General features: G+C 34.7%; 2 protein-coding genes and 1 long non-coding RNA gene across 24 annotated transcripts in view; 2 read left to right on the forward strand and 1 right to left on the reverse strand.

Annotated features, from left to right (window-relative positions):
- The window catches only part of LOC127957193 (tuberin), a gene marked incomplete at both ends in the record, with an annotated part of 136,967 nt that overhangs the window by 89,031 nt on the left and 23,733 nt on the right, over positions 1–24,203 (forward strand).
- Positions 1,394–3,649, forward strand: LOC127957197 (ermin-like). Its single transcript, XM_052555629.1, has 2 exons — positions 1,394–1,545; positions 2,266–3,649. The coding sequence occupies exon 2, from the start codon at positions 2,283–2,285 to the stop codon at positions 2,670–2,672; it is 390 nt and encodes a 129-aa protein (XP_052411589.1). The 5' UTR covers positions 1,394–1,545; positions 2,266–2,282; the 3' UTR covers positions 2,673–3,649.
- On the reverse strand, positions 21,043–23,751 carry LOC127957198 (uncharacterized). The gene is made up of 2 exons (XR_008153733.1): positions 23,519–23,751; positions 21,043–22,732 (listed from the first exon to the last, which is right to left on the reverse strand). It is a non-coding gene; the product is annotated as an uncharacterized LOC127957198 (long non-coding RNA).

Below are 24,203 nucleotides of genomic sequence, written 5' to 3' on the forward strand. Positions count from 1 at the left end.
TAACAAATGAAGTTTTGCTGCTGTCTTGCTGAATGTGGTTTGCATAAGTCGCTTTGTCTGCTGTTTACGTAGGTTTCCCAGATATCATCTCAGTCAGTGGTAAAACAGCAGATGCATTTCTCATTCAGTACACCGATCTTAAGCATGGCAGGAAATGACACGTCATTTATTGTACATCAAGTATCAGAGACAAACCCGGTCATTCTCATCACTTTTATAAGACTTGACTGACAGTAAAAAATTTATGCGTCATTCTGCGTACGACCCCTCGGACACCTTATTTTTATTTTCTTAAAAGTAGAATATCTTTACAGTGAGTGTTGAATGGTGAGCATACAAAGCTCAACCAAACTGATGTAAACCCAAGTAAGATTTAGCTAATTTCTTAGATAACCCACACAATTTTTATAGATTTTTTTTATACAGTTTAAATTGACTAAATGCAATATACTTAAAACTTAACTTTGCCACTTTTCGACACACTTAAGTATGAACATATATATTTTATAAGTCATTTCATAATGACTTCTGATTTATTGGAATATGGTTAAAGTGTATTGCTGAATGTACCAACAAGCGTTTATAGTAAAACAAAATACATACATTTAATGGCATTTCTATTAAAACGTGTTTGGTATGTATTTAAATATTTGTAATTAATGAAAATGTATTACTTTAAATGTCATTATAATGGAGTGCTTTACATGTGGTTTCATATCTTATTAGGCAAGGCATTAAAAGTAAGTGAGCTCTTTAAAGCACAACAAAAGATCATTTTAATTTATTAATTTGCACTTTTTAAAAGGGCACTTTACTGTGTTGAGAAACATGAAAGTGTTCTCTCTTTGAGTACATTTATATGGCCTTTTATTTCAATAACATAATTTTATCTGCAAGCACAGTTTTTTAAACATATTTTTAGGATTTAAAGTGCACTACAAGAGTACATTCAGTACAATTATCTGTAAGCACACTTCTTTTTCATGAGGGAACAGTGAAAAAAAAAATGTGAATAGACACCCCCTTCCCATAAACAGAAGGCTGACTATTTGACACCTCCAAAAGATGTTGGACTGTGAAAATATAATATGCACATGACAGAAAGCCTGTTATTCTTGTGTCTAGGAAGTCTAGGAAAACAAAAATTTGCATTAGAGCAACACAGAGACTCAAATCTTCGAAATATTTGAACATCCTCATAAAGAAACTCAAAATAGAGAGTGCCAGTTTTTGAACTGAATATCCATTGAACCCATTAATCCCACCATCCCATGCTCACTCCCCGAATTAGAACCCAAACCACACTGTTCTCCAAACAATGGGGATGAAATTCTCATCAACTTTGCCACTGGGAATGAGAATGAGGCTGCGTCACCCAATGCCAGTAGATTCCACCGAGTCGTGAAGGAAGGGACACAGACACAGACACAGCTACAAGAGACTACTTCTGAGCATTCTTCTCCTTCAAGCTTTGCTATCCTTCCCAAACCACAGGAACCGGAGTCAGACCTTCTGACAGCGTGCCAGAGAGCCAACACGAACAAGGTAAGACACATTATTGAGTGAGTACAATGAGGTTTTGTACTAGCAATGTAATCTCCTCCATAGACTGGTCACATTAACTTTTCACATTCAGGTGGTTTGGTTTACTTTTCAATGTGCATAAGTCGTTTTATGTTGAGGAAAATCTAATTTTGGTAAGAAAAATTACATAACCATAAAGAGGACAGCAATGATACCTTCAAAAACTAATTTGAAAGATCTCTAGACATGGTTACTTGGACAGATATTCTCATTTTCTGTATTTATGCAACGGGATGGCACAATTGGTCATTTCTTACATGTTACGTAAGGCCTCTCATTGTTGAAACATACAGGAAGAGTTGTGCACTTGCTGTTCTCATTCCAGCAGTTGGTCACATTGTTTAGTCAACTCAAATTAAAATTCCTCAAAACAACTTTGCATCTTTTGCCAAGTTTCATCCTATCCTTTTGAGGATTCACAAAAAGCAATTTCCTAATTTGGACATGACAAACCATTGTGTTGATCAGAGGCATAGACATTGACTGTCATCTGAATACTGATGACATATATCATATATAAAATTTTTTAATTATCATTTAAATACAGAATCCAATTATTAGAATGATTCTTGTCCGCTTGGTTTGAACATCTGTTGGTTTTGGGGTAAATGGACTGGAACTCAAACTGAAGAACTGTATCTCTTTTACTTTATAAATTTACAACAACTGCTGCAATCACAGGACAGGAAGTGACATCAATGGAGCAGAACGACAAGGGCACATTGGAAACTGAGAAACAGCAAATGAACGGTCAAACAGAAGAAGCAACCCAAAAGACTAGCACACCTGAAGAGCCGGCTAATGTAATTGAGAAGAATTCAGATAAAGAGGATCAAGAAATGAGTGAGAACAATGCAGAAAAGAATGAAGAAGAAATAAGTGTGAATAATGGAGAGCAGAATGAAGAGGAAGAAGAGGATGAATTGGCTGATGGTTTCCAGTCTTCGGTCGAGATGTCAATCCGGCAGTTTGAGAAGGATGAAAACAACCGCCCTATTAGCAGGTACAACACTGTCAGCTACAGGAAGATTAAGAGAGGAAACACAAAGCAGAGAATAGATGAGTTTGAGTCCATGCTGGATGTATAACAGTGATGAATGTTATCAGAGATCAGAGACACATACTGTACGTAAGAACTGAGTGGCGTCATCATGTATGTTTTCATGTGGATCCTTCAAAAGTATGTGGTTGTTAAACTTCTTCATAGGTAAAAGGCATGAACAGTATTTTGTCACAGCTTAATTTCAGCCTATATCACATTTGAGTAGAAATCAGTAGTTGTAGAAATCACATTTTGTAGAAATCTTTAAAACATTCAGAAAACTGGTTTTAAATAACCCATCATCTGGCAGCGAGCCGTGAAAACAATATGTATTTGTCTACAAATAAGATTTTTCATTCATGAATGCTCCTTCAAATATCACGCAGTCATGCAGTCTGATCTCTGCTTGCCAAATCAGCATTAATGAATTACTGGAAGAACTTACAGTTACAGTAAGCACACAGTATGAAGGGCATTATTGTATTCCTGTTCAAAAATGTTATTCTAATTAAAAGCTAGCAGCTTTCTAATGTTGATTATGATTATGGTTTCATAGCTTTGTAAAACATGCTCACAAGTTTTAAAATACAACAATAGACATAATAGTCGGCAATTTATCATTTCCATTTTCAGATTTGTATATGGAATACATGCATATATGCATACTGTGATTATATCTAAGGTTATATTTAAGGTTTAAAAATAAACAACAGTAGACATTTAGTTAGATTTATGTAGGCTACTATATTGTAGATTTTAGTAGTCCTATTTTCAGTTAGCTTTTATTTTTCTTCTTATTTTTGGTCTTTGTTTTAAATTTGGCATGAGTTTTAGTCATTTTATAATGTGCTTTTGTCATTTTTATTACTTTTAGTTGAATGAAAATTTTACTGTTTACTTGTATATCATTGCTCTTTTGATGATTTTGATTGCTTCCAATTGTCTTCATTTGGATAAAAGCGTCTGCTAAATGATTAAATGTTAATGTTAATATCTTTTGACAATTAGTCGTTTTCATTGTTTTCTATAATGACATAATGTTACTTGATATCTGCCACACTAGAAACTGTAATCTGTTCAAGTTTTTCTTTTTCTCCGGCTGCACAATTTTTTTTTTCATTTGTTGAAGATGAATAAAATCTGTGTAATAATTGGTTTAAAACTGTCTGTATATATCTTTGCATTTATAAGCAAGTTGAGACAAAACATCTGAATGTTTTATAATATAATATAATATAATATAATATAATATAATATAATATAATATAATATAATATAATATAATATAATATAATATAATATAATATAATATAATATAATATAATATAATATTTTCCTTACCACTAGATGGCAGCATTGTTTTGTCTTGGTATAAAAGATTAGCGTGACCTGTCTCTCGTGAACTTTCACAAATTACATTCCTGTTAATGTGTAACAACGTCTTCATTTGAATTTTTGAACATTATCCGTGATCACGTGTACTTTTCTAAGCAAGATCCTGACTGTTATGTGTTCTGTTGTGACAGCACTTCTAATATACAACCATAATATAAAGACAACTTGGATAATAAAATCAAACTTCACCCAGCTCAATTAACAAGAAGGAAGAGCAACAAATTGTTTACCGTTGTTTTACTAATCATTTTTATGTGGCATCTAATGTATGTATAATCAATGTAATGAGATATTTACTGCAGTAATTAGTTTAATTTGGGTGTTTATGACCCAGGGGACTCTTTTATTTCTGTCTCTGTGTTTTTCTAGCCATAATGGCTCATTGGGAGTCTGTGTGGGTTTGGGGTTGTTTCCTCTCTTAGCTGTATAAATGCCTGAACTTTACATTACAAATCTCACTAATTGCTTTTTATTTGAAGGCAGTTTATGAATATCACTTCCATTCCTGCAGCCACATCACCTGCTGCTGGCTGATCGTAATGTACCGCAGGTTACTTTAATGTTTTCATAATTCTGCTGGGGGTTTACTTGGGTAAAACGTGACAGGGCTTTTGGCCTGGCTTGTTTAAGTCAGGTCCGGGCCTCATTTGAATGGTGACAAATGTCACGCTGCCATGGTAACGGGAGGTTTGTGACTGTTGTGGTGCACCATCCCTGGGCTGGGGGTCGGAAGGCACGTCCTGGGCAACACACGTCCCCCGTGGTTTAGGCTCGTTATTGACCTTTCCTGACAGAGCGGTGCGGCTTTTCATTTTCCCTTTCTCCATCTCTTTTCGGCTGTTTCCTCTTTCTTTCTGGTTTTGTCGCTCTCACTCTTTCTGTCTCCCCAGAAAACAGGTTGCATCACGGTGGGCTGAAATGCCACGACTGGCCCGGGGCTTTTACGCATCTCTTTCTGACTTCCTCTGTCCATCCTTGCTTGTTTGAGGCATGTTTATGGAGCAAGGAACATTTACTTGTCTGCTAGTTTTATGTCAGATAAAAAGGGAACATGTCTCTCATGGGTTGCAACTTTTGAAGTATGAAGTCTCTATTACAATCAGATGTTTGAACACTAAAGCCACACTGTGTGTACATTTGTGTACATTTTATTGAATAATACAGTGTAACAAAACTCCAAACTAAGTAAAAATAAAATAAAATAAAAACAGCACACCCTTATCATGGAAAAAAGTGTATTACTTATGGTAGGCTTTAAATGCCCTGTAATATAAAATACCTGCATTGTTATTGTGATATAAAACCAGAATTTTAAGATATAAAACATTTTTGTTAATTGAAATTAAATAAATGTCAACTGAAATACATGATAGAAACTAAATTATGAAAACAGAAAATATTAAAATATGAATTAAAAATATTAACAAAATCAATAATGGTATATCAATGATACTTAAATAACACTGATATAAGGGGTCAATGGAAAAGCCAAGAGAACAAAGTATAGCTTCAAAAAGGTAGTAATTATAATAATAATAATATTAATAAAAAAAATAAAAAATAAATAAACAACATTCATAGAATTTGACATTATTGTTTCATGCTGCTTTCTAAAGAATAGTCAGAATTCACATTTGTGAAATTAATCCCAAAATCATTTTATTATTTTCAGGTTTATACATATATAACAGTATACTCCAATGGTGGGTAAATAAAAAGATGTACTCTATAAATATAAATAATTTATTTATTTATTTTATTTAGCTTTTATAAATGAAAATATCTGGGGGGTCCTTGTGTTTTAAGTGTCTAAAAGGCCACTTTAAAACTGTTTGTATAACTTGTATAACAATTTTTGTGAAAGTACAGTAAATCCCAGCTCTGTATTTTATTTGCAAATGAATCCACAGATGCTGACGTGTTCCTTCTAACAGATCTGTGGACGATGTACAGAATAAATGATGATTTGAGAGCGAGAGGTCGCCTCGGAAGTGTGAGTCACCCGTCAGTGTTTGTGTGCTGGGAGAGCGGCCCACTGAGCCCTGACTCTACGGCAGACATTCATGAAGCCCCCTCACGCCATGATCGCGCCACAATGACAGCTTTGTAAAGGATGGAAGAGAGCTGCCGTGGAAAATATTCAAGACACAGAGAGAAAGAGAGAGACAATGAGAGAAAAAGAGGAGCTATCAGAGTGTTTCGTTCACAAAGCCTGCGAGTGTTCCAGCTCCACTGGAAACTTTCAGTCGTTCAGTTGAGTTTAAAGGGGGTGAGAGACAAATAGAAAGCTTGCGTCTTGTGGTAAACATGGGGTGGGGTCAGGAGGGGTCACTTTTTTTTCTGCATTCAGTGGGTGGGTGTGATGTCTTACTGGAGGCCTGTTCCGCTGTCCATTCTCTCTTCAGGTCAGCTCCAGAGACCGGTGGCGTCACAGTGGCTCACAGCGGACATGCCATGACAGAACACACAGGAACTGATGACGTCTCGCATCATTTAGGGGGAATTCTGAGTTAAATAGCTTCAGAAAAACTCATTTCTTTGGGGTGGCGTTGTCTCCTGCACAAAAACCCAATAATTAACAGTGGTAACAAAACCAACCCAGTTCCAAAAGACTCCAAAATGCCATCTTTAAATTTCATGGGCTAATAAAATATGATTTTAAAAATAAATTACAATTCTGTTTAATTTAAATTATTAGTAATTGTGGTATTATATTAAAATAGTAATAAAATATATTTTTTGTTTTATTGTTATTATTATTATTATAAAGAAGCAGAAAAACAGAAACAGATAGACAGATAGACAGATAGATAGATAGATAGATAGATAGATAGATAGATAGATAGATAGATAGATAGATAAATAGATAGATAGATAGACAGACAGACTCCATGCAATCATAAACTCTCATGAGCAAATAAAATCAAATGTAAAAATTATAATAAATAATATTTATTTATTATTAATAAGAATATTTTAACATTTGTATAATATTTTGTGGTTCAGAGTGTGAAATATGAATTATTATTATTAATATTTCAAATACAACAAAAATTAATACAATCATATAAACGAACAAATGCATACATCGCTTACATACATCGTGCCTTAATCATAAAGTGCTTTTAAAGAATGGATTTGTCTATTATATATTCTAATTATTGCATATGCATGGAATGAAAAGAGAGAGAGAGAGAGACACCTTCATATAAAGAGAGAGAGAGAACAGGGGGAAGGGAATTAGAAAGGGTGACCCCAGGATAGTGGAGGTCACAAGAGGTTTTCCTGGTGAGTGGTCCTTTGGGGTCTCTTTAAGCTTTGAGTGACAGGCATCCATTGTGATGGCTGTGAACCATTGCACTTCTTATCACCAAACCAGGGATGGTCTGAAGAGATGGCCGCCTGCAATGCATCGAATAAGTATGGCTTTCCACCACAGCTGACCACAGAGTCCAGGAGGAAGGGGTTGAGCGGAGAGGAAGTGTGATTGTACTGAAACACAATGCACAGGTGCTTGATAACTGCTCTGAGAAGACACAGACAGCAGACGGCCTGACGTGGGGGTGGGGAAGAGTTTATGCAGGGACCAAGTCGGGTTTCCCAAAGGACGGCATTTTAATTTCTAATTCGTTAATCTCCTCTGTGCAGCCCCCCTGCTTTGTGGGAAATGAAGACCAGTATAAGATTCACCTGATTAGCTCGAGTCAAGGTCGCAAGGTATCAAATCAGAGATATAGCCTACTAAGGTGCCTCATTTTCAGTTTAGAGCGTGAACAGGCTAAATGTTCGACAAAAACATTCAAACCTAAAATCAACTGCATGAGGGAAGTGGTAGAATAAACATAATACTGTTTTAATGAAACCGTAAAAAAAAGCAGGAAGGTAACTTTATGATAGGTTTAGAGTTAGGCAGTGTTGGGCAAGAAACTCAAAAATGTAGCTAGCTAAGCTACAAGCTACTCTTTAGATCTTTTTCATATTTGATATATAAATCAGTATAACAGTATATTTCAATTTGTTGTAATGCCTATTAATTGAACAGATAAAGTTAAACCATTTCCTTTCATCAAGTCAAACACTGTTAACAAGAGTACAGCATAAATCAGTGTGTGTGTGTGTGTGTGTGTTTGTTTGTGCGCACCCGATTCGGTTGAGTGTATGGATCATTTATTTTTGAACCACTCTGACGAAATCAAACTGCATAAATATAAAAAAAAAAAAAAAAAAAGGCTGTATCCAAATATACATATTTTCCTACTATAGACACAAAACTGTGAAAAGTCATTATTCATAGAACAGTAGGGAAGAAGTACCTGGAGGACCTGCTACTTCCTAGTGCATCCCGTGGAGATTTACCATGAGGCCATGGATCTGTGAATGGCAGTGAAACACAACTGACACGGGTAGGTCACATGACAAAGACAAGACTTTCATACTATTCATTGCTTTCATACTACATTCATACACACATTAATACTAACAGACATTTTTAATGATTGCAAAGTACTCTACTATAATAAGAAGTATTTACTCAGAGAGTATATGCGATTTTGGACTCAACCAGACTTGATTCATAATAACAGCATGACCAATTCATTGAAAACAGCAGATTCACAAGAGTTGTTCAATCCCAAATCTGACGCCTTTTTTTCTTAATCTTAGTTGACAGAATATTGTACACAAATTTTTTGTACAATTGGTGTTAACAGTAAATGGAAAGTTCCTATCATTCTAGAAAAATGAAAGTGTGTTGCTCAATGCTTTTTGTGATGTATTGTTCCCAAGTTCACAGATTCTCTCTCTCTCTCTCTCTCTCTCTCTCTCTCTCTCTCTCTCTCTCTCACACACACACACACACACACACACACACAGAATGTGGTTATATACTTACACCTTTGTGGGTGTACAAAAATTCCTATTTGGGATAGAAATCAAGACAATATTTCATATTCCCACTGCTGTCTGAGGGACTGTAGAGTATTATGATCTGTCTGCCTGGAGGCAGAGAAGTAGTCAGGGAAAATTGTGACAAAAGAGATGCTAAAACACAGAGAGCCTACTGTTTACAGTCGCTTTCCCCACACACACACAGAATGAGAGAGAAACAAACAAAACAAGAGAGACTAGGGAGACAGACAAAAGAATCAGCTCACGGAATGGTGGGAAATGTATTCTGCCAAAAACTTGAAGTATGGGAATAGTGATTTCTTATGTTCTGAAAGAAAGAAGCAGATATTATAATGCTGTGAGATGGGAAAGAGGCCCGCTTCACTTCAGTGGTCCTGCTACTGCTGGATTCAGTGTTTCCTTATTCATCCACACTTTCTATGTAACTTCTCTGTTCTATCTCTTCCCAGACAATGCAACCTCCCATCACAAAAGCAATCTGATCAGCATCAGATCAAGAGTTAATCATTATTTCATAATTTTGGCTGATGGGAGAACCTGACGAGTGATCGGGTTCAGGCTTACAGATGACTCTGAGTTGATTGAACTGTTCTTCAATGGTCAATGTGCCGCTCTTAAGATAAATCCCGCCATTCCCTCAGCATCATTCCTCTCACATTCTCTAATTAGTTTTCATCGTGCTAGAAGAAGATGGATTATCACCTAATATCTCCTCTCTAAAATTACAATATAATTTAAACATGTCTCTGGCTTTGATAAAGAGAAAAAGTTAATGTGAGACCAAGATGAAACTGTTTATGAGGCTGTCAGTATTTTGTCAATTGTTCTTACAATAATAATAATCAACGAAATGTACCCAATATACTGGGTGCATTTATTTTATTTTAGTTTACTACATTACATTACAACATTAAAACCACATTTAAAGAATTAGGAGTGACCAGAGAGATATTGTGTATGAGCATCTGAAAACAAAATGTAAGGTTCTTTTTAATGGATATAATGAATGGGAACATGCAGAAAAACATGAACATGAAAAAACATAATATATGTTTAACTGGTTTTAAGATCAGTGTACTAATGAAGACTTGCACCCATCAAGAACAAGCTCAGCCCCTGGCCATAATATGGTTGGTAACACAGTGTCTGCTGCTCTGGGTCAGTGGGGGGCTTCATCTCTTCAGCAGTCTCAGTGGGGTCCTAAAGGGATTTGCCACTTTTTGGCACTGCAGACTTTTAGAAAAAATAAGCCTCCTGAAACACACAGACACACACACACACACACACACACACACACACACACACACACACACACACACACACACATATATATATTTATTATTATTTATTTATTATATATGATTTGTATATGTTATTTTCTGTTCATATTATTTGTTTTAATAAGTTTTTTATATATATACAAACAGACACACACGTGTGTGTGTATGTATATATATATATATATATATATATATATATATATATATATATATATATATATATATATATATATATATATATATATATATATATATATATATATATATATATATATATATATCAGATAATTAAATAATTAAATACAAAAAAATACATATGTTTAGTTCACAGATTAGTTTTAAAAGTAAAAAAAAAAAAAAAATTTTATAATGAATTTTCATAGTTTAAGATTGAAAATCTGGGACAAAGTTAAAACAATAGCCTATAAATAAAAGGCATTTAAGAAGTAGATGATAAAAATATATGGACCCACTTTATATTAAGTGGCCTTAACTACTATGTACTTACATTTTAATTAATAATTTAGTACAATGTACTTATTGTGTACAGACATGTTTTTACATTGTACTTATATTTATAAAAAACTACATGTAATTACATCTGTATTTAATTTCTGTAATTACATTTATAATTACACTGTTGACCCATACTTTACACCTTAACCCACCCTTAAACTTACCCATACCTCCAACCCTCTCCCTAACCTTACCCCATCCCACCTCAATAGCAGCAAAAGTGTTTTACAATACAATAAGAACACAATAAGTACATTGTACTTATTTTTTTTATGTAAGTACATAGTAATTAAGGCCACATAATATAAAGTGGGACCAAATATATAAATGATAAAAGTATGATTAAATGTTTCCAAGACCCCCAACATTTCATATTTCTTTCTTTTCTTTTCTTTTTTTTTTTTTTTTTTTTTTTGCTTTATATGTATATTTATTAGATATTTTTTTCTGTTGAACTTTTTTAAAGGAGCACATCCAACAAATCTTTCACCTCCATATTTATTGCTGCTACCATACAAAGGAATATAATGCTAAGTTTGATTCATAACGTTTTCCTTCTGAAATCTTCTGTGCACTAGACTCCTTCCTCAATTGTCAGTTTTTAGGGGAATATTTGTTTGCGCTGCCTGTGAGAGTAGAGGATGTGATATTTACCATATTTACACACAACAGCACTCATCTCTACTCGTGCCTCTGGATGGCATTTAAACCCCTCAGTCCTTCAGTATTAAATCGTCTTCTGTCCTTCATGAAGGACCTGAGGGACAGACCCACACTGGACCTCTCATTTCTCTGTCATTTTCCTCTTAATTACTTCTTATACATGCCTGTTTGTAATATCCACCTTGTTCCCTTTGCAGTTTGTTAAAAAAGACCCTTGATTCAGTCTGTTACGCTATTAGGATTTCTTACACCACATAAGACTACATAATAACAAGATGATTATTTAACCAAATGTCTTAACCTAAAAGTCTTCTCTTCACATGATATTTTTCCAGATGCCTTCATAATAACTCATCCCTTTCGTAAGAGATCATTGCATGACTCATTAATCATGCTTAGGAAACAAAAGCCAGTTATTGTCATGAACAGTGTGGTCAGAATTGTTACAACAGAAGTCTGAAGGAAGCTTACATTTTTAAAGAGCAGTGAACATGTGAAGAGATGTGTGTGGTGTGAGGATTTTGGTTTTAAAGGTGCTGTTTTGAAAGGCTTGATAAAAACCCTTCAGCCAGCACGTTTGGAGCAAGTCAAAAGCTGGCAAGAGAAAACAGGCGGAATAAGTCTTTTAAATGTGTGTATTTGTAGGTTGCTATGGCAGCTCCAGCTCTTTTGTGCTCGTAATTTTATATAAAGGCACAGCCTAACAATTCTGGACTGAGGGGTAATCATTAACTGAATGAATGAACAAACGAATAAATGAACAAATAATGGCTAGGTTTTTGTTCAGATATATGCCGTGTGTATAATTAGACATAGGCCGTTTAATTAAAATATTGTATTATTATTGAATGTATTACAGTATTGTAATGCAAGGGTACTGTATGTGCTGGGAAAATTAATATAATTGTATTATTATTTATCATTTAGAAATGTGTTATAATTTATAATTTATAAAATAAAAACATTTAATTTCTTTTGGTATTATTTCTTTTGCATTAGTTTTGATATTTATTAGCCGCAATCATAGCAGAATCACAGTTTTCAGATACCAAAGATGTCAGTCATAATTAATTTATTGCAAGTCTCTAGTGAAAAGAAAATTGTCAGTGCTAATAAATATTATTTTATTCTCCATCATATTTAAAATTTCTTTCAAATCCCTTTGACAAGTACCACATAGATGATTCAGTGTGTGTGTGTGTGTGTGTGTGTGTGTGTGTGTGTGTGTGTGTGTGTGTGTACTCTTTAATTGGCCTTATGAGGGAGGTGATCTAGGACAGAGATCAGGTTAATGAGGATGTTAATATAAACGTAATGGACATTTCTCACAGGAAACAATGTCCTGTTGTTCTGAACATGAAAATTAAGGCTTTGTGGGATTGCAGACACATCAATTAGTGGATTTTTAAAACTGTACTTCGTCACACATAAAGACATGTCAGTCATTTTCAGCAGTTTGACAGGACCTTTCAGTGATTTAATATATGTTTATTCACAAATTCTGTATAATTTGCTTTTGTAAAATCTAAAAGGCATGCTGCATGTCTTTAAACATATAAAGTAACAAAAAAGAAAAGAAAGCATAGAGCCATTAACAAGTGTGCTCAAGAGCTATTATCACATGGATGAGAGATCTATTAGCAAGTGCTTGTTTGTGTAGATGCAGCTTTTTATTTGAAAATGAAGACTGCAGCAGTTTTAGATGGAAATGCATCAGACAGGGAAAGAGCGAGAACAAGAGAGAGAGAGAGAGAGAGAGAACCTGTTGTTTTTCATGCATGCTATTTATAATCAATTATCAATTGTCATTCGAATCAGAATTGTAACAATGAATATTCATGGGATTACGTGGCAGTGTGGCTGTGTAAAACGATTCTTTGTGCTCGCAGCACTGCGGTCTTATTGTTGGACTTTTGGCCTTTCGCAGTGCACCATGTAAGGAAATGTGCTCTGTAAGTGATAGTGAGTTAGCACTCTTTCCTCCTAATCAGCCCCCAGCTCACCTCTTATACCAGGATATAATCCTAAAAAGCCCACCCACAAATCCCCTCTATAAAACCTAATTAAATCATGCTAATGCCCATATTCCCTGGATATGACTGGCTTGGCAGATTTGAAACCAGCCAATTATGGGGTTAATCACACCCTTGGTAATAAAGTTTCCCCTCTCTCCTATACATTTGAAATGAAGCCAGAATCCTGAATTAGAGAGAAGAAGAGACAGAGAGAGCGAGAGAGAGAGACAGAGAGAAGCGATATTACATGGTCTGATTTGTACATTCACATAACCACCATTGCTACTGAGATTGTCACAACACCCCAAGATTGTTGATAGGTTGATAGATAAATGAATACATCCCCCTTCTCATTCCTGAATTTGCATTTAGACCCATGGTTGAATGTGTCCAAAATGTTACATTTGCAGCATTTGAAAGAAGTAAAGAGACAAAACTGTCTTGATTGGAAATCATGGGTTCAGGCCTCAAATGATTGCTGCATCAAAGCATTTCTAATACTATGTATTTATTCTTATTGTAACATAGATATTCCGACAGATGCCTATCCAAATTTTGGGAAGGATGATTTTTTTCTTCATATCTCTGTCCTTTGAGTGATTAGAGCATGTATGACAAGTACAATGGCTGTTACCCTCCTCATCACACACACACACACGACAGATCCCCTCACAGAATGTGACAGATTGATCTCTTCTTATGATCTAAAGATGTCACTTACAACCTTAAAAAAAAAAAAACAAGAAAAGTGACAGATGTTAATATATATTTGTTTTCTCTGAAATATAAGATCTGTTTTTCAGAACAGACTCTGAAAGACATGAAAGTCTGGTTCCTGCAGATGTGAGCTGATCGGATGTGATACTCTCAGCTTGAAGTCTTGGTTTAGGAGTCTGGGACAACAGTGAGAGAGAGACAAGTAGAATGGTGAGGGGGTTCTCTTCTTAATTGCAGACCCTAATGAGAGCTAATTCATTAATTCATTCTGACCAAATCAATTAAGTAGTGGGTTAAGTAGGGGTGGTTTTTCTCAAAGCTATTCCCTGTGTAAAGGGAAACAAACACAAACAGGAGAATGAGCCGGATGCTTATTATTGTGCATGCATCATATCACCAGACCCTGCATTCCCTGCTGACTGTGGCTAATTCTAATTAAGACTAATGAAAGTCTCATTTATGAGAAAGCCTGAGACAGGTATGCAAACATTCAGGGTGGCTATGGCTCGCATGATAATGACCTCAGAACCACTTGTTAATTTAAGACCTGCCTCCTTAGCAATTAAGGCTCCCTGACACACCACAATTCTGTGTGTGCGTGTGTCTGGGTGACTAGATTATGCCTGAGATCTTTATTCTGTTCCCCAGTCAAACACCTAAAATCCTAATGATCCAACTGAGAAACAAACTATATTTGAAATTTGATCTCTCTCTCTCTCTCTCTCTCTCTCTCTCTTTCTCTCTCTCTCTCTCTCTCACACACACACACACACACTTTGTATAATCTTATAATGCCATATGTAGATAAGAACCACTCTTTGTGCATTAAGAAAATAAATATATCCATAACACAATAGAAAAATGAGATATTGTTACAAGTATTTTTGCACGGTGTTTGTTTTACGTCATGTAATTGTGCAGCCCGTGTATGGCAGGCCATTTTAACATTTAAAACTTTGTTTTGACTATCCATAAATATAATTTCGGATAGTCACATTTGTAATTCTAGATATCTATATTGCAATTATGACTCGTCGTAATTGGAATTAAGATATCTACAAAGTGATTATGACTAGTCATAATATGCATTGAAGATATCTACAATGCTATTACGACTAGTCATAATCTTCCATTGAAAAATATTTTCGGATATCTTCAATTGAGTTTTGACTAGTCGCAATTCCAATTCAAGATATCTTTAAATATGATTTGCCTACCAAAAATTCTAATTAGAGATATCTCAAATTACAATTGCATCGAGGTACTCTCATGAATGCGCGTCATTATTTTTGTTTTCTTTGCATACAAAAAAATATTCTTGTAGCTTTGTAACATTACTGTTGAACTACTGATTACACATGGACTGGTTTAATGATGTCCTTACTACCTTTCTGGGCCTTGAATGTGTGAGTTACATTGTTGTCTATGCAGGGTCAGAAAGCTCTCGGATTTCATCAGAAATATCTTAATTAGTGTTCCAAAGATTAACTAAGGTCGGGGTTTGGAACAACATGACGGTTAATAGCAGTAATTAATAATTAATACATTTTTTAGGTGAACTATTTCTTTAAGTCACTTTTGCTGATATGCTTGTTGAGTCAAAAGAACACATTTTAATAGAAAATCTGCCTTCAAATGCCTTACCCATGTTTCTGAAATTATAACTAAATAACTAAATAAATAATCAATAAAAAATACTACAGTAATCAAATAAATAGTTTGTTGTACTGCAGCCATTATATATATTTATGATTAATTTTTAAATGCATACCATAAATGAGGAAATGATGGACTTTAGAAGTTATTACTTTTATCACATGCTTGTTTTGTCATCATTTCCTCTTTATTTTGTACACAGGTGGTTTGTCAGTGGCTTTGCACAGGTGTTGTTTTCAGACCCAAGTGAATTGCATTAATATCAGAGCAGCTGGTGATATAAAAGACCTTCTCATTTATAAGTTGTAGTCTGATATCAGCTCCCTCAAGTCTCTGAATATCTCGTCTGTTCTTGTAATAAAACACACACACACAGATATACATCTCCTAAAGGCCTTTACTGTATGTAGTTTCACAGTCTTATGATTATTATAATCACACGTATGATTATGAGTATCTTTTCAGTGTGGTCATATTCTTTAGTGAACTCCTCTCTTCTTATTTCTTATCCTGCAGGTTTCATTACAACCCGTTCTTATCCTCTCACAACCTTGCCACAACACAGGGCACCGGGTCGCATGTCAGTCAGATTTGTACCAGATTATTTTCCACAATTAATGGCTGTTTGGGCTGGAGGGGTCAGCGAAAGTAGACAACCCCCACAAAGCTATGGCAAACACTGAAAATTAGGAGCAGAGGACTTTAACGCTGTCATTCATATCTCCAGATGACCTTTAGTGAGGCTTCGTTTCTTCTCCTCTATTTGCAGGAACTGGAGGAAAAGGTCTAATTGGTTTTCATCCCCTTTTTTAAGATTGGAGAGTGCTGTCAGCAGGGTCAGGCAGTGTCATCGTAGGTAGACAACATGCAGGACTTTTCTCATTGTCATTGAGTGGTGATGATGATGACCAATATACATGTGTCCCGTCCTGGAATTACTAAACTGGGAACAAAGTCTATTCGAGGCTATTATTTACATATTAACATGATGGGGTTTAAGGGCCTAGACAAAGTTAATCAGGTTCATGTCAATTAGGTTTTTAAAAGGTTACAAAGGTTTGAAAACATATTAAAAGAAGAGATGAAAGATGTTTTTCTTATGATGTTTATATGAATGTGTGTTTAATCTGTATGTATACTACCAGACATAAGTGTATATATAATTAATCACTAATTAATAAATTTTTAACGTTTATTGATAAAGCATCTTATACTTATCAAGGCTGCATTTAAAAAAAATATTATTATAAAGTACAGTAAAAAATATAGTGTAAATATTTTTACAATTTAAATGAACTCTTTTATATTGGAAAATACTCTAAAATATTTATCCTATTATATCTGATGGCAAAGCAGAATTTTCAATATAGCCATTAATAATAAAAAAAAAAACTTCTACAAGGATGCATCAAACTGCTCAAAAGCAAAAGTGACAGTAGAGACATTTGCAATGTTACAAAAGATTTCATGTTCAATTAAGTGATCAGATCCTTTGAACTTTCTAATCACAAAATCCTGAAAAAATATACATATTTATAAAAATATTAAACAGCAAAAACTGATTTTTTTTTTATTGATGTCATGAAGAACCATTATATATAACTGAGCAACAAAATAACTGATTATTATATATAAAATGAACATATTAGAATGATTCTGAAGGATCATGTGACACTAAAGACTGGAGTAATGATGCTGCAAATTGAGCTTTGACATCACATGAATCAATGACATTTTAGTATATTAAAAAAATCAAGAAGCATTTAAAAAAAATCACAATTATTCAGTATATTAGTAAAAGACTGACATTTGTGTTTGTGGTGTATGTGCATATCAGTGCATTGGAGTAAGGTATATATGTGTGTGTGTGTGTGTGTGTGTGTGTCAGCAGCACTGTATGCAGTGTGGGGGTGTTGCAGACAGGGAGGTGTGCCTGGCTATTGGGATTGTTGACAATTGACCTTTAGTGCAGTCAGTGTGCTTTCAGCTGCATACTGAGAAATGGCATGACGGCACACTGTCTCTGCTCAGGATGCCAAAGCCTCTGTGATAGTGTGTGTGTGTGTGTGTGTGTGTGTGTGTGTGTGTGTGTGAGAGAGAGAGAGAGAGAGAGAGAGAGAGAGAGAGAGAGAGAGAGAGGGCTGGGTCAGGAAAAGATTGGGTAACCAAAGAATATGTTATTTCAGGAATCAAAAGTGTTTAAACAGTTTCATTAATACTTTAAATTGCATAAAATAACTTCAAATCATACTCATACAAAATGGAAGGTGCATTGAGAATTGGCAGAATTTCCAGAAGCTCTCAGAACGCACCACACCGGGTTTGATGTCAATGATGACAAATCATTGCTTCTTGCATTTTAACATAAATTGATTTGTTTTTTATATTAATTACTATTTTTAAGCAAAAAATTTAATTTAAGAGCAATGGCTGGAGATTACACATGACATTTCAGTCTGTTCATATATACAAAGCTATTATAGAGCATTTAAAGACTTTGTTAGTCATATGGACTACATTTATTGTGCCATTGTGGTGCTTGACACTACATACTTTTTTGTTTTGTTTTATGAAAAAGATCAGTTTAGAGCCATCCTGCACAATACCCTCCTTTTGTAATATAAAAGTTCAAACACAATGTGAGAGTGAATGGATTATTTTAATTTATTGAATTTAATTAAAGTCTAAACAAATTTTAATGTTTGGAAGACGTCGCTTACTCTTACCAAGGCTGCATTTACTTGAGCAAAAATAGTGATATTGTAAAGGATTATTTTTTAAGTTATATATTTCAAGCATATCTTTTAAAATGTAATTCATGGAAAGCCCAGCAGCCATTACTGCAGTTTTTAATGTCACATGATCCTTCAGAAATCATTTTAATATGCTGATTTGGTCCTTAGGAAACACTTCATTATTATCAGTGTAAAACAGGGATACTTTTTTTCAGGATCAAAAGAACAGCATTTATTTGAAACATAACTTTTGCAGAATTATAAATGTCTTTATTACTTTCTTTTTAGCAATTTAATGTCCTTGCCATTTCAGTGCAACACCTAACATATGAAATATTATTTTCCTCACTATTCTAAAAAAAAGTTACCGTAGGGTAAATCAATAGTATTCCAAATTTGTATTTACATATTAATAATATGAATGTTCTATTCTGTTAAATACAGTATATGAAACATCTTTAATTGACCCAATCAGAAATGTCACTGTTAGTTTGTCAACATAATATTTTCTCTCTGTTTATTGGATATATAATATAAAACTGTATTTACATTGTAATGGATGAATCTTTTCTCTCTCTCCGTTCAGTGTCACATATACGTGGGTCTGAAGACTGTCTGACTCATCAGCCTCAAACCAATAGAGACACATATCTATTCACACTGCAACAAAAACACCACAGAGATCTTGCATTGATAGCAGAGCAACACAAAGATATCTCTAGCAAAATCTTGGAAAGACTGGCAAATTCCTCCACATCCCACAACACTTTGTTTCATTGCTGTGCATCACCTCGTTGGCATGCCGACACAGGGAATCCTCCAGTCACTGCCAGTAACACAGCTCCTCCACAGACACACTGTCAGTAAAATAGAGGACACATGGAACCGACAGCTTCTGGGCTTAAAATCAACATGTGGGCACTGCAATTCCAGTGTTTGGGACAGCTTCTCTAAATGTCCATGAATCTATCAAGTATCATTATCATATTGTTGGTAAAAACGTAATTCAATTTTTACTTAAAAAAAAAAAATATTTTATGTAAAAAACAAAAACAAAAAAAAAACAGCTTTACAGGGTTAAACAGGGAAAAAGGTGCTGTTAATGCAAGAGGACAATAGAAAACAGTCAGTTTATCAGTTAAAAGTTCAGTTCTCTTCCAGTACTGTGCAGTCAAGTCAACAATGTTGCCAGAAATTGTGTCGCCAAACCAAATTCCATCTGTGACAGAAATCAAAAAAAAAAAGAGAAGAAAATCCTTGGGAGAAACCAGGCTCAGTTGGGGGGGGGGGGCAGCTCTCCTCTATGAGTTTGTTTCTTCATCGGAACAGATTTGGAGAAACTTCGCATTACATGACTTGCTCGCCAAATGGTCAATGGCAGTGAATGGGTGCCATCAGAATGAGAGTCCAATCGGCTTAGAAAAACATCACAGTAATCCATGAGCAATCCACAACTCCAGTCCATCTTGTGAAGTGAATAGCTGCATGTTTGTAAAAACTTAACTTCAAACCATGGCTTCCGCTAAAATATGAGTCCTCTATCCAAAATATGGCTTTCTCCAAGGAAAAAGTTGTCTCGCCTGAATCAGGAGAAAAATATGCACAGAACAAGCACTGTTTATAAGCAAAAAAAAAAAAAAAAAAGTCCAAAATTGGTCCTGAACAAATGTGACCCTGGTGCACAAAACCAGTGCTAAGTTGCTGGCAATAGCCAAAAATACATTGAATGGGTCAGAATCATAGATTTATATTTATAGATTTTATGCCAAAAATCATTAGGATATTAAATGAAGATCATGTTCCATTAGGATATTTTGTACATTTACTACTGTAAATATAGTAAAACTTTTTGATTAGTAATATTCATTGCTAAGAACTTCACTTGGACAACTTTAAAGGTGATTTTCTCAGTATTATAATTTTTGTACACCCTCAGATTCCAGATTTTCAAACAGTTGTATCTCGACCAAATATTGCCCTACCCTAATAAACCATACAATGGAAAGCTTATTTTTTCAGCTTTCAGATTATGTAAAAAAAATGGACCCTTATGACTTGTTTTGTGGTCCAGGGTCACAAATGTCAATGTATTTTGATGAGAGAGGACAACAGGAGATGGACTTCTTTACTAAAGGAAGTGTTATTGTGGATTATGGACTCTTTCACAGCAGAAGATCCATTGGTGAGCAAGTGATGTAATGCAAAATTTCTCAAGATCTTTTGGATGGCCTGAAGTTAAGTCAGTTTTCATCAGATATTAATATTTGAACTATTCCGTTAATGTTATTGTATTATGAAGCTTCAGCCTTTAGTTTAACTGTGGCCCACCTATAACCTTAAAGGGATAGTGGAGCCAAAAATTTTAATTCTGTCATCAATTACTCACCCACATGCCGTTCCAAACCTGCACGCACAAGAGAAGATATTTTGAAGAATGTCGGGAGGGGACATCACAAGCTTCAACTAGCACAAAAGTTATGTGAGAATAACAATGACAGTCACTCACAAAATAAAGGCACGTCCAAACAATGCAGATTGCAACCAGACATATTTAATTACAGAATTGTGTTTCTCAGGCTTTGATTTATTATACATTTTTATCATAAAATTAGATTCTTTTTTTTCAATTAGTATCGAGCTGAATTACATCCCGTCAGGAAAAACATTAAATTAGTTAAACTGCTTCTAATTCTCCATCTTTTTCAAACCTGTCAATCAACACTGATCCTCCAAGATTTATGACAATCTCTATGGTCTTTTTTAGCGTAAAAAAACCCAAATATATCATGATATCCCTAACAAGGTCATTGCATGATAATAACAAACCAAAACAGATTATGAATTCTGAGCAATCTCATTGTACAAAACACATTTCTCTTAAACCATCAAGGTTTAAGTATCCTTAAAGTTAAACCACAAAAATAAGTAGTCAAGTAAAAGATTACACTCTTTTAGTGTGTCTAACTGTGCGTTTCGACATGCAAAGTTAATTAAGTGTCTTTTTAAAGTTAAAGTTCCCCCAAAAATTTAAACTGTAGAACATAAAAGAAGACATTTAAAGACATGTTTCAGTGCTTCTTTTCAGTTTTCCATATGATGGAAGTCAATGGTAACTAAAACTAGTTTGATTGCCACCATTCTTTAAAATATCTTCTTTTACGATCTGTAAGTCATAGAAAGTTTGGAACTACATGAGGGTTAGTAAATGACAGAATTGTAATTTTGGGGTGAACTATCCCTTTAAGAAGCAAGGCACATTAAGTACATTCCCTGCTGTGCTCTACATAAAAATGTACAGTTATAATATTCCCTTATTATTTCATGACAAATTAATAATCAATTACTTTTACAGGCAAGACTGTATAGGAAACATATTAAAGTGGAGTTCCAATTGTTCATGAATTTGAATAAGGTATAAAATGTTCAACATTCAAACAAGAGCCCTTACATTTCATTATAATATAACTGATCTGTATACAGTAATACAACTGTATACTTAATCACATCACATTAATTAAAAACAAGAGAGTATGAGGGAAATTATAGATTTTGTATACATTTGAAATTATTAAGATACAACAACAACACAAAAACACATTAATGTAGTTTAGAACAGTTACAATGAAGCAGTATGCAGTGCAGTGTAAATCTGTGAAATTCATATATAGTGCATTATTTATCTCAGAAGACACCAGGAGCCCTTAAATATCACCTCATTGTGTTCAGCAGCAAATAATCTACATTAAAAAAATGGCACAACAGAAAGCTCACTGGATAAAGCTGCTCAGAGAATCAATATATTCGTGCTTACCAGGTCACATGGCACTGCATGCATTAGATAAACAATAAAGATTCTAGAACAGTATGCTTTGAAATATTTATAAAGAATATACTCTGCTCTAATATCTTTTTTAATTGAAATAAATGTAAATAAGCATGTTAAAGCAAAACAAAAACAAAGATTGTAGTCAAAGGCAGCCAGCTGGAGAGGATGTGCTTGTGATCTGACCAGCGTGGGCACAGCACTTTTTGCTGTTTATCCAACTTTGTGGTGAGAGCTGTTGTCTGGTGAATGTTCTGGTTTGTAGTTGGGATTCAAACGCCGCCTCCACTGCGGTCAACTGAGACAGGTCCTCTCAGATCCAAGCCCTCCTCGGCCGTCTTCATCAAGATAGCCAGACGACTGTCAGAGATTTGGCCTCTCTGGACCGCACACATGAGCTGAACCAATCAGAGAGCAAAACAAATGCATAATCACTACCTAGCTTAATAGTTACAGCCACATTATAACTATTAAGCTTTATGCACACCAAGGATGAATTTATTTGTTCAAAAATATAATAAAAAACATTAATATTGTGAAATATAGCAATAAAAAGTTTTTGTATTTTAATATATTTTAAAATACAATTTATTTCTATGGTGGTAAAGCTGAATTTCCATTAGCCATTAGGCCTACTACAGTCTTTAGTGTCACATGGTCCTTCAGAAATCATTCTAAAAGGCTGATTTGATCGTATGCATCATATGCATTCTTTGACGAACAGAAAGGTCAAAAGAACAGTGTTCTGTCACTTTTGATCAATTTTCTTTTTTCAGAAAACTAAAAATGGCCCCAAACTTTTTCATCAAATGTAATCTTGATCCACTACTTTGCTGATCTCACATGACTGGAACTAGCTGTCCAAAGACAGTACCAATATGGCCTCGAGTGAGCTGACCTGACTTCAGCGGACTTTGGTTAAAGCCTGGGCTAGCTATTTAAAGGTGGTTTAAAATGTATATGGTAATCTAGGTTCAGTCTGACATTTCAGAGCGATTAATCACTGTGAACCAGTCGGCTTGTGACAAAACATGGATGTAGTGACATGAAGATAACAAGCACTTTTAATTTTGAGGTTTTCCCACCTACAATTACAAATCCGACATGAAACCAGAGCGACAACCAAGACAGCCTGTAGTCTATAAAAAGCTATTTTTTACAGCTTCTAAGGGTTCATACTATACCTGTAAGAACTCATCCAGTTCCACCTGTCCGTTTTTGTTGAGGTCCACCTCGTTGAGGATCTCATGGAGGGCATTCTCATCTATATGAATGCTGAGTTTCTGAAAAAACACAAATCAGCGACAGAATCAGTATCTAATAGACATTAGACTGAGGCTTAACAAAAATGTTAAGGACTGCATATAAATCAAAGATAATGAAAGCTGAGGGAATGAAAGCTAATAAGCAATTCACAAGGGGAATTATTTAAATCTTATTCTTTGGTAATAAATACAAACACATACTTCAATCTTGTGAAACTGCTGCTATCTGTTCTGCACATCACTCACATTGAAAACAAATTGTGGTCAAGCATATTTTTAGCACCCCAGAATGCGCTTTCACCTATACATTTGTATTTTTGTTTTTATATTTAAAACCATTTGGTAACCAAACAGTTAACAGTAGCCACTGACTTCCATAGCATTCCCTTTACCATAGACATTCTTCAAAATATCTTCTTTTGGGATCAGCGGAAGACAGAAACTCATACAGGTTTGGAACAACATGAGGGTGAGTGCACAATGACAGTATTTTCATTTTTGGGTAAACTGTCTCTTTTAAGTACAAGGTCATCTTGCAGTCTTGCACCTTGTGACAATCCAAAAGTAATGAAAATGAATTCAAATGAAGTGACATAAAAAGAGA

This window comes from Carassius gibelio, chromosome B5 (assembly GCF_023724105.1).
Source record: "Carassius gibelio isolate Cgi1373 ecotype wild population from Czech Republic chromosome B5, carGib1.2-hapl.c, whole genome shotgun sequence".
Taxonomy (NCBI): domain Eukaryota; kingdom Metazoa; phylum Chordata; class Actinopteri; order Cypriniformes; family Cyprinidae; genus Carassius; species Carassius gibelio.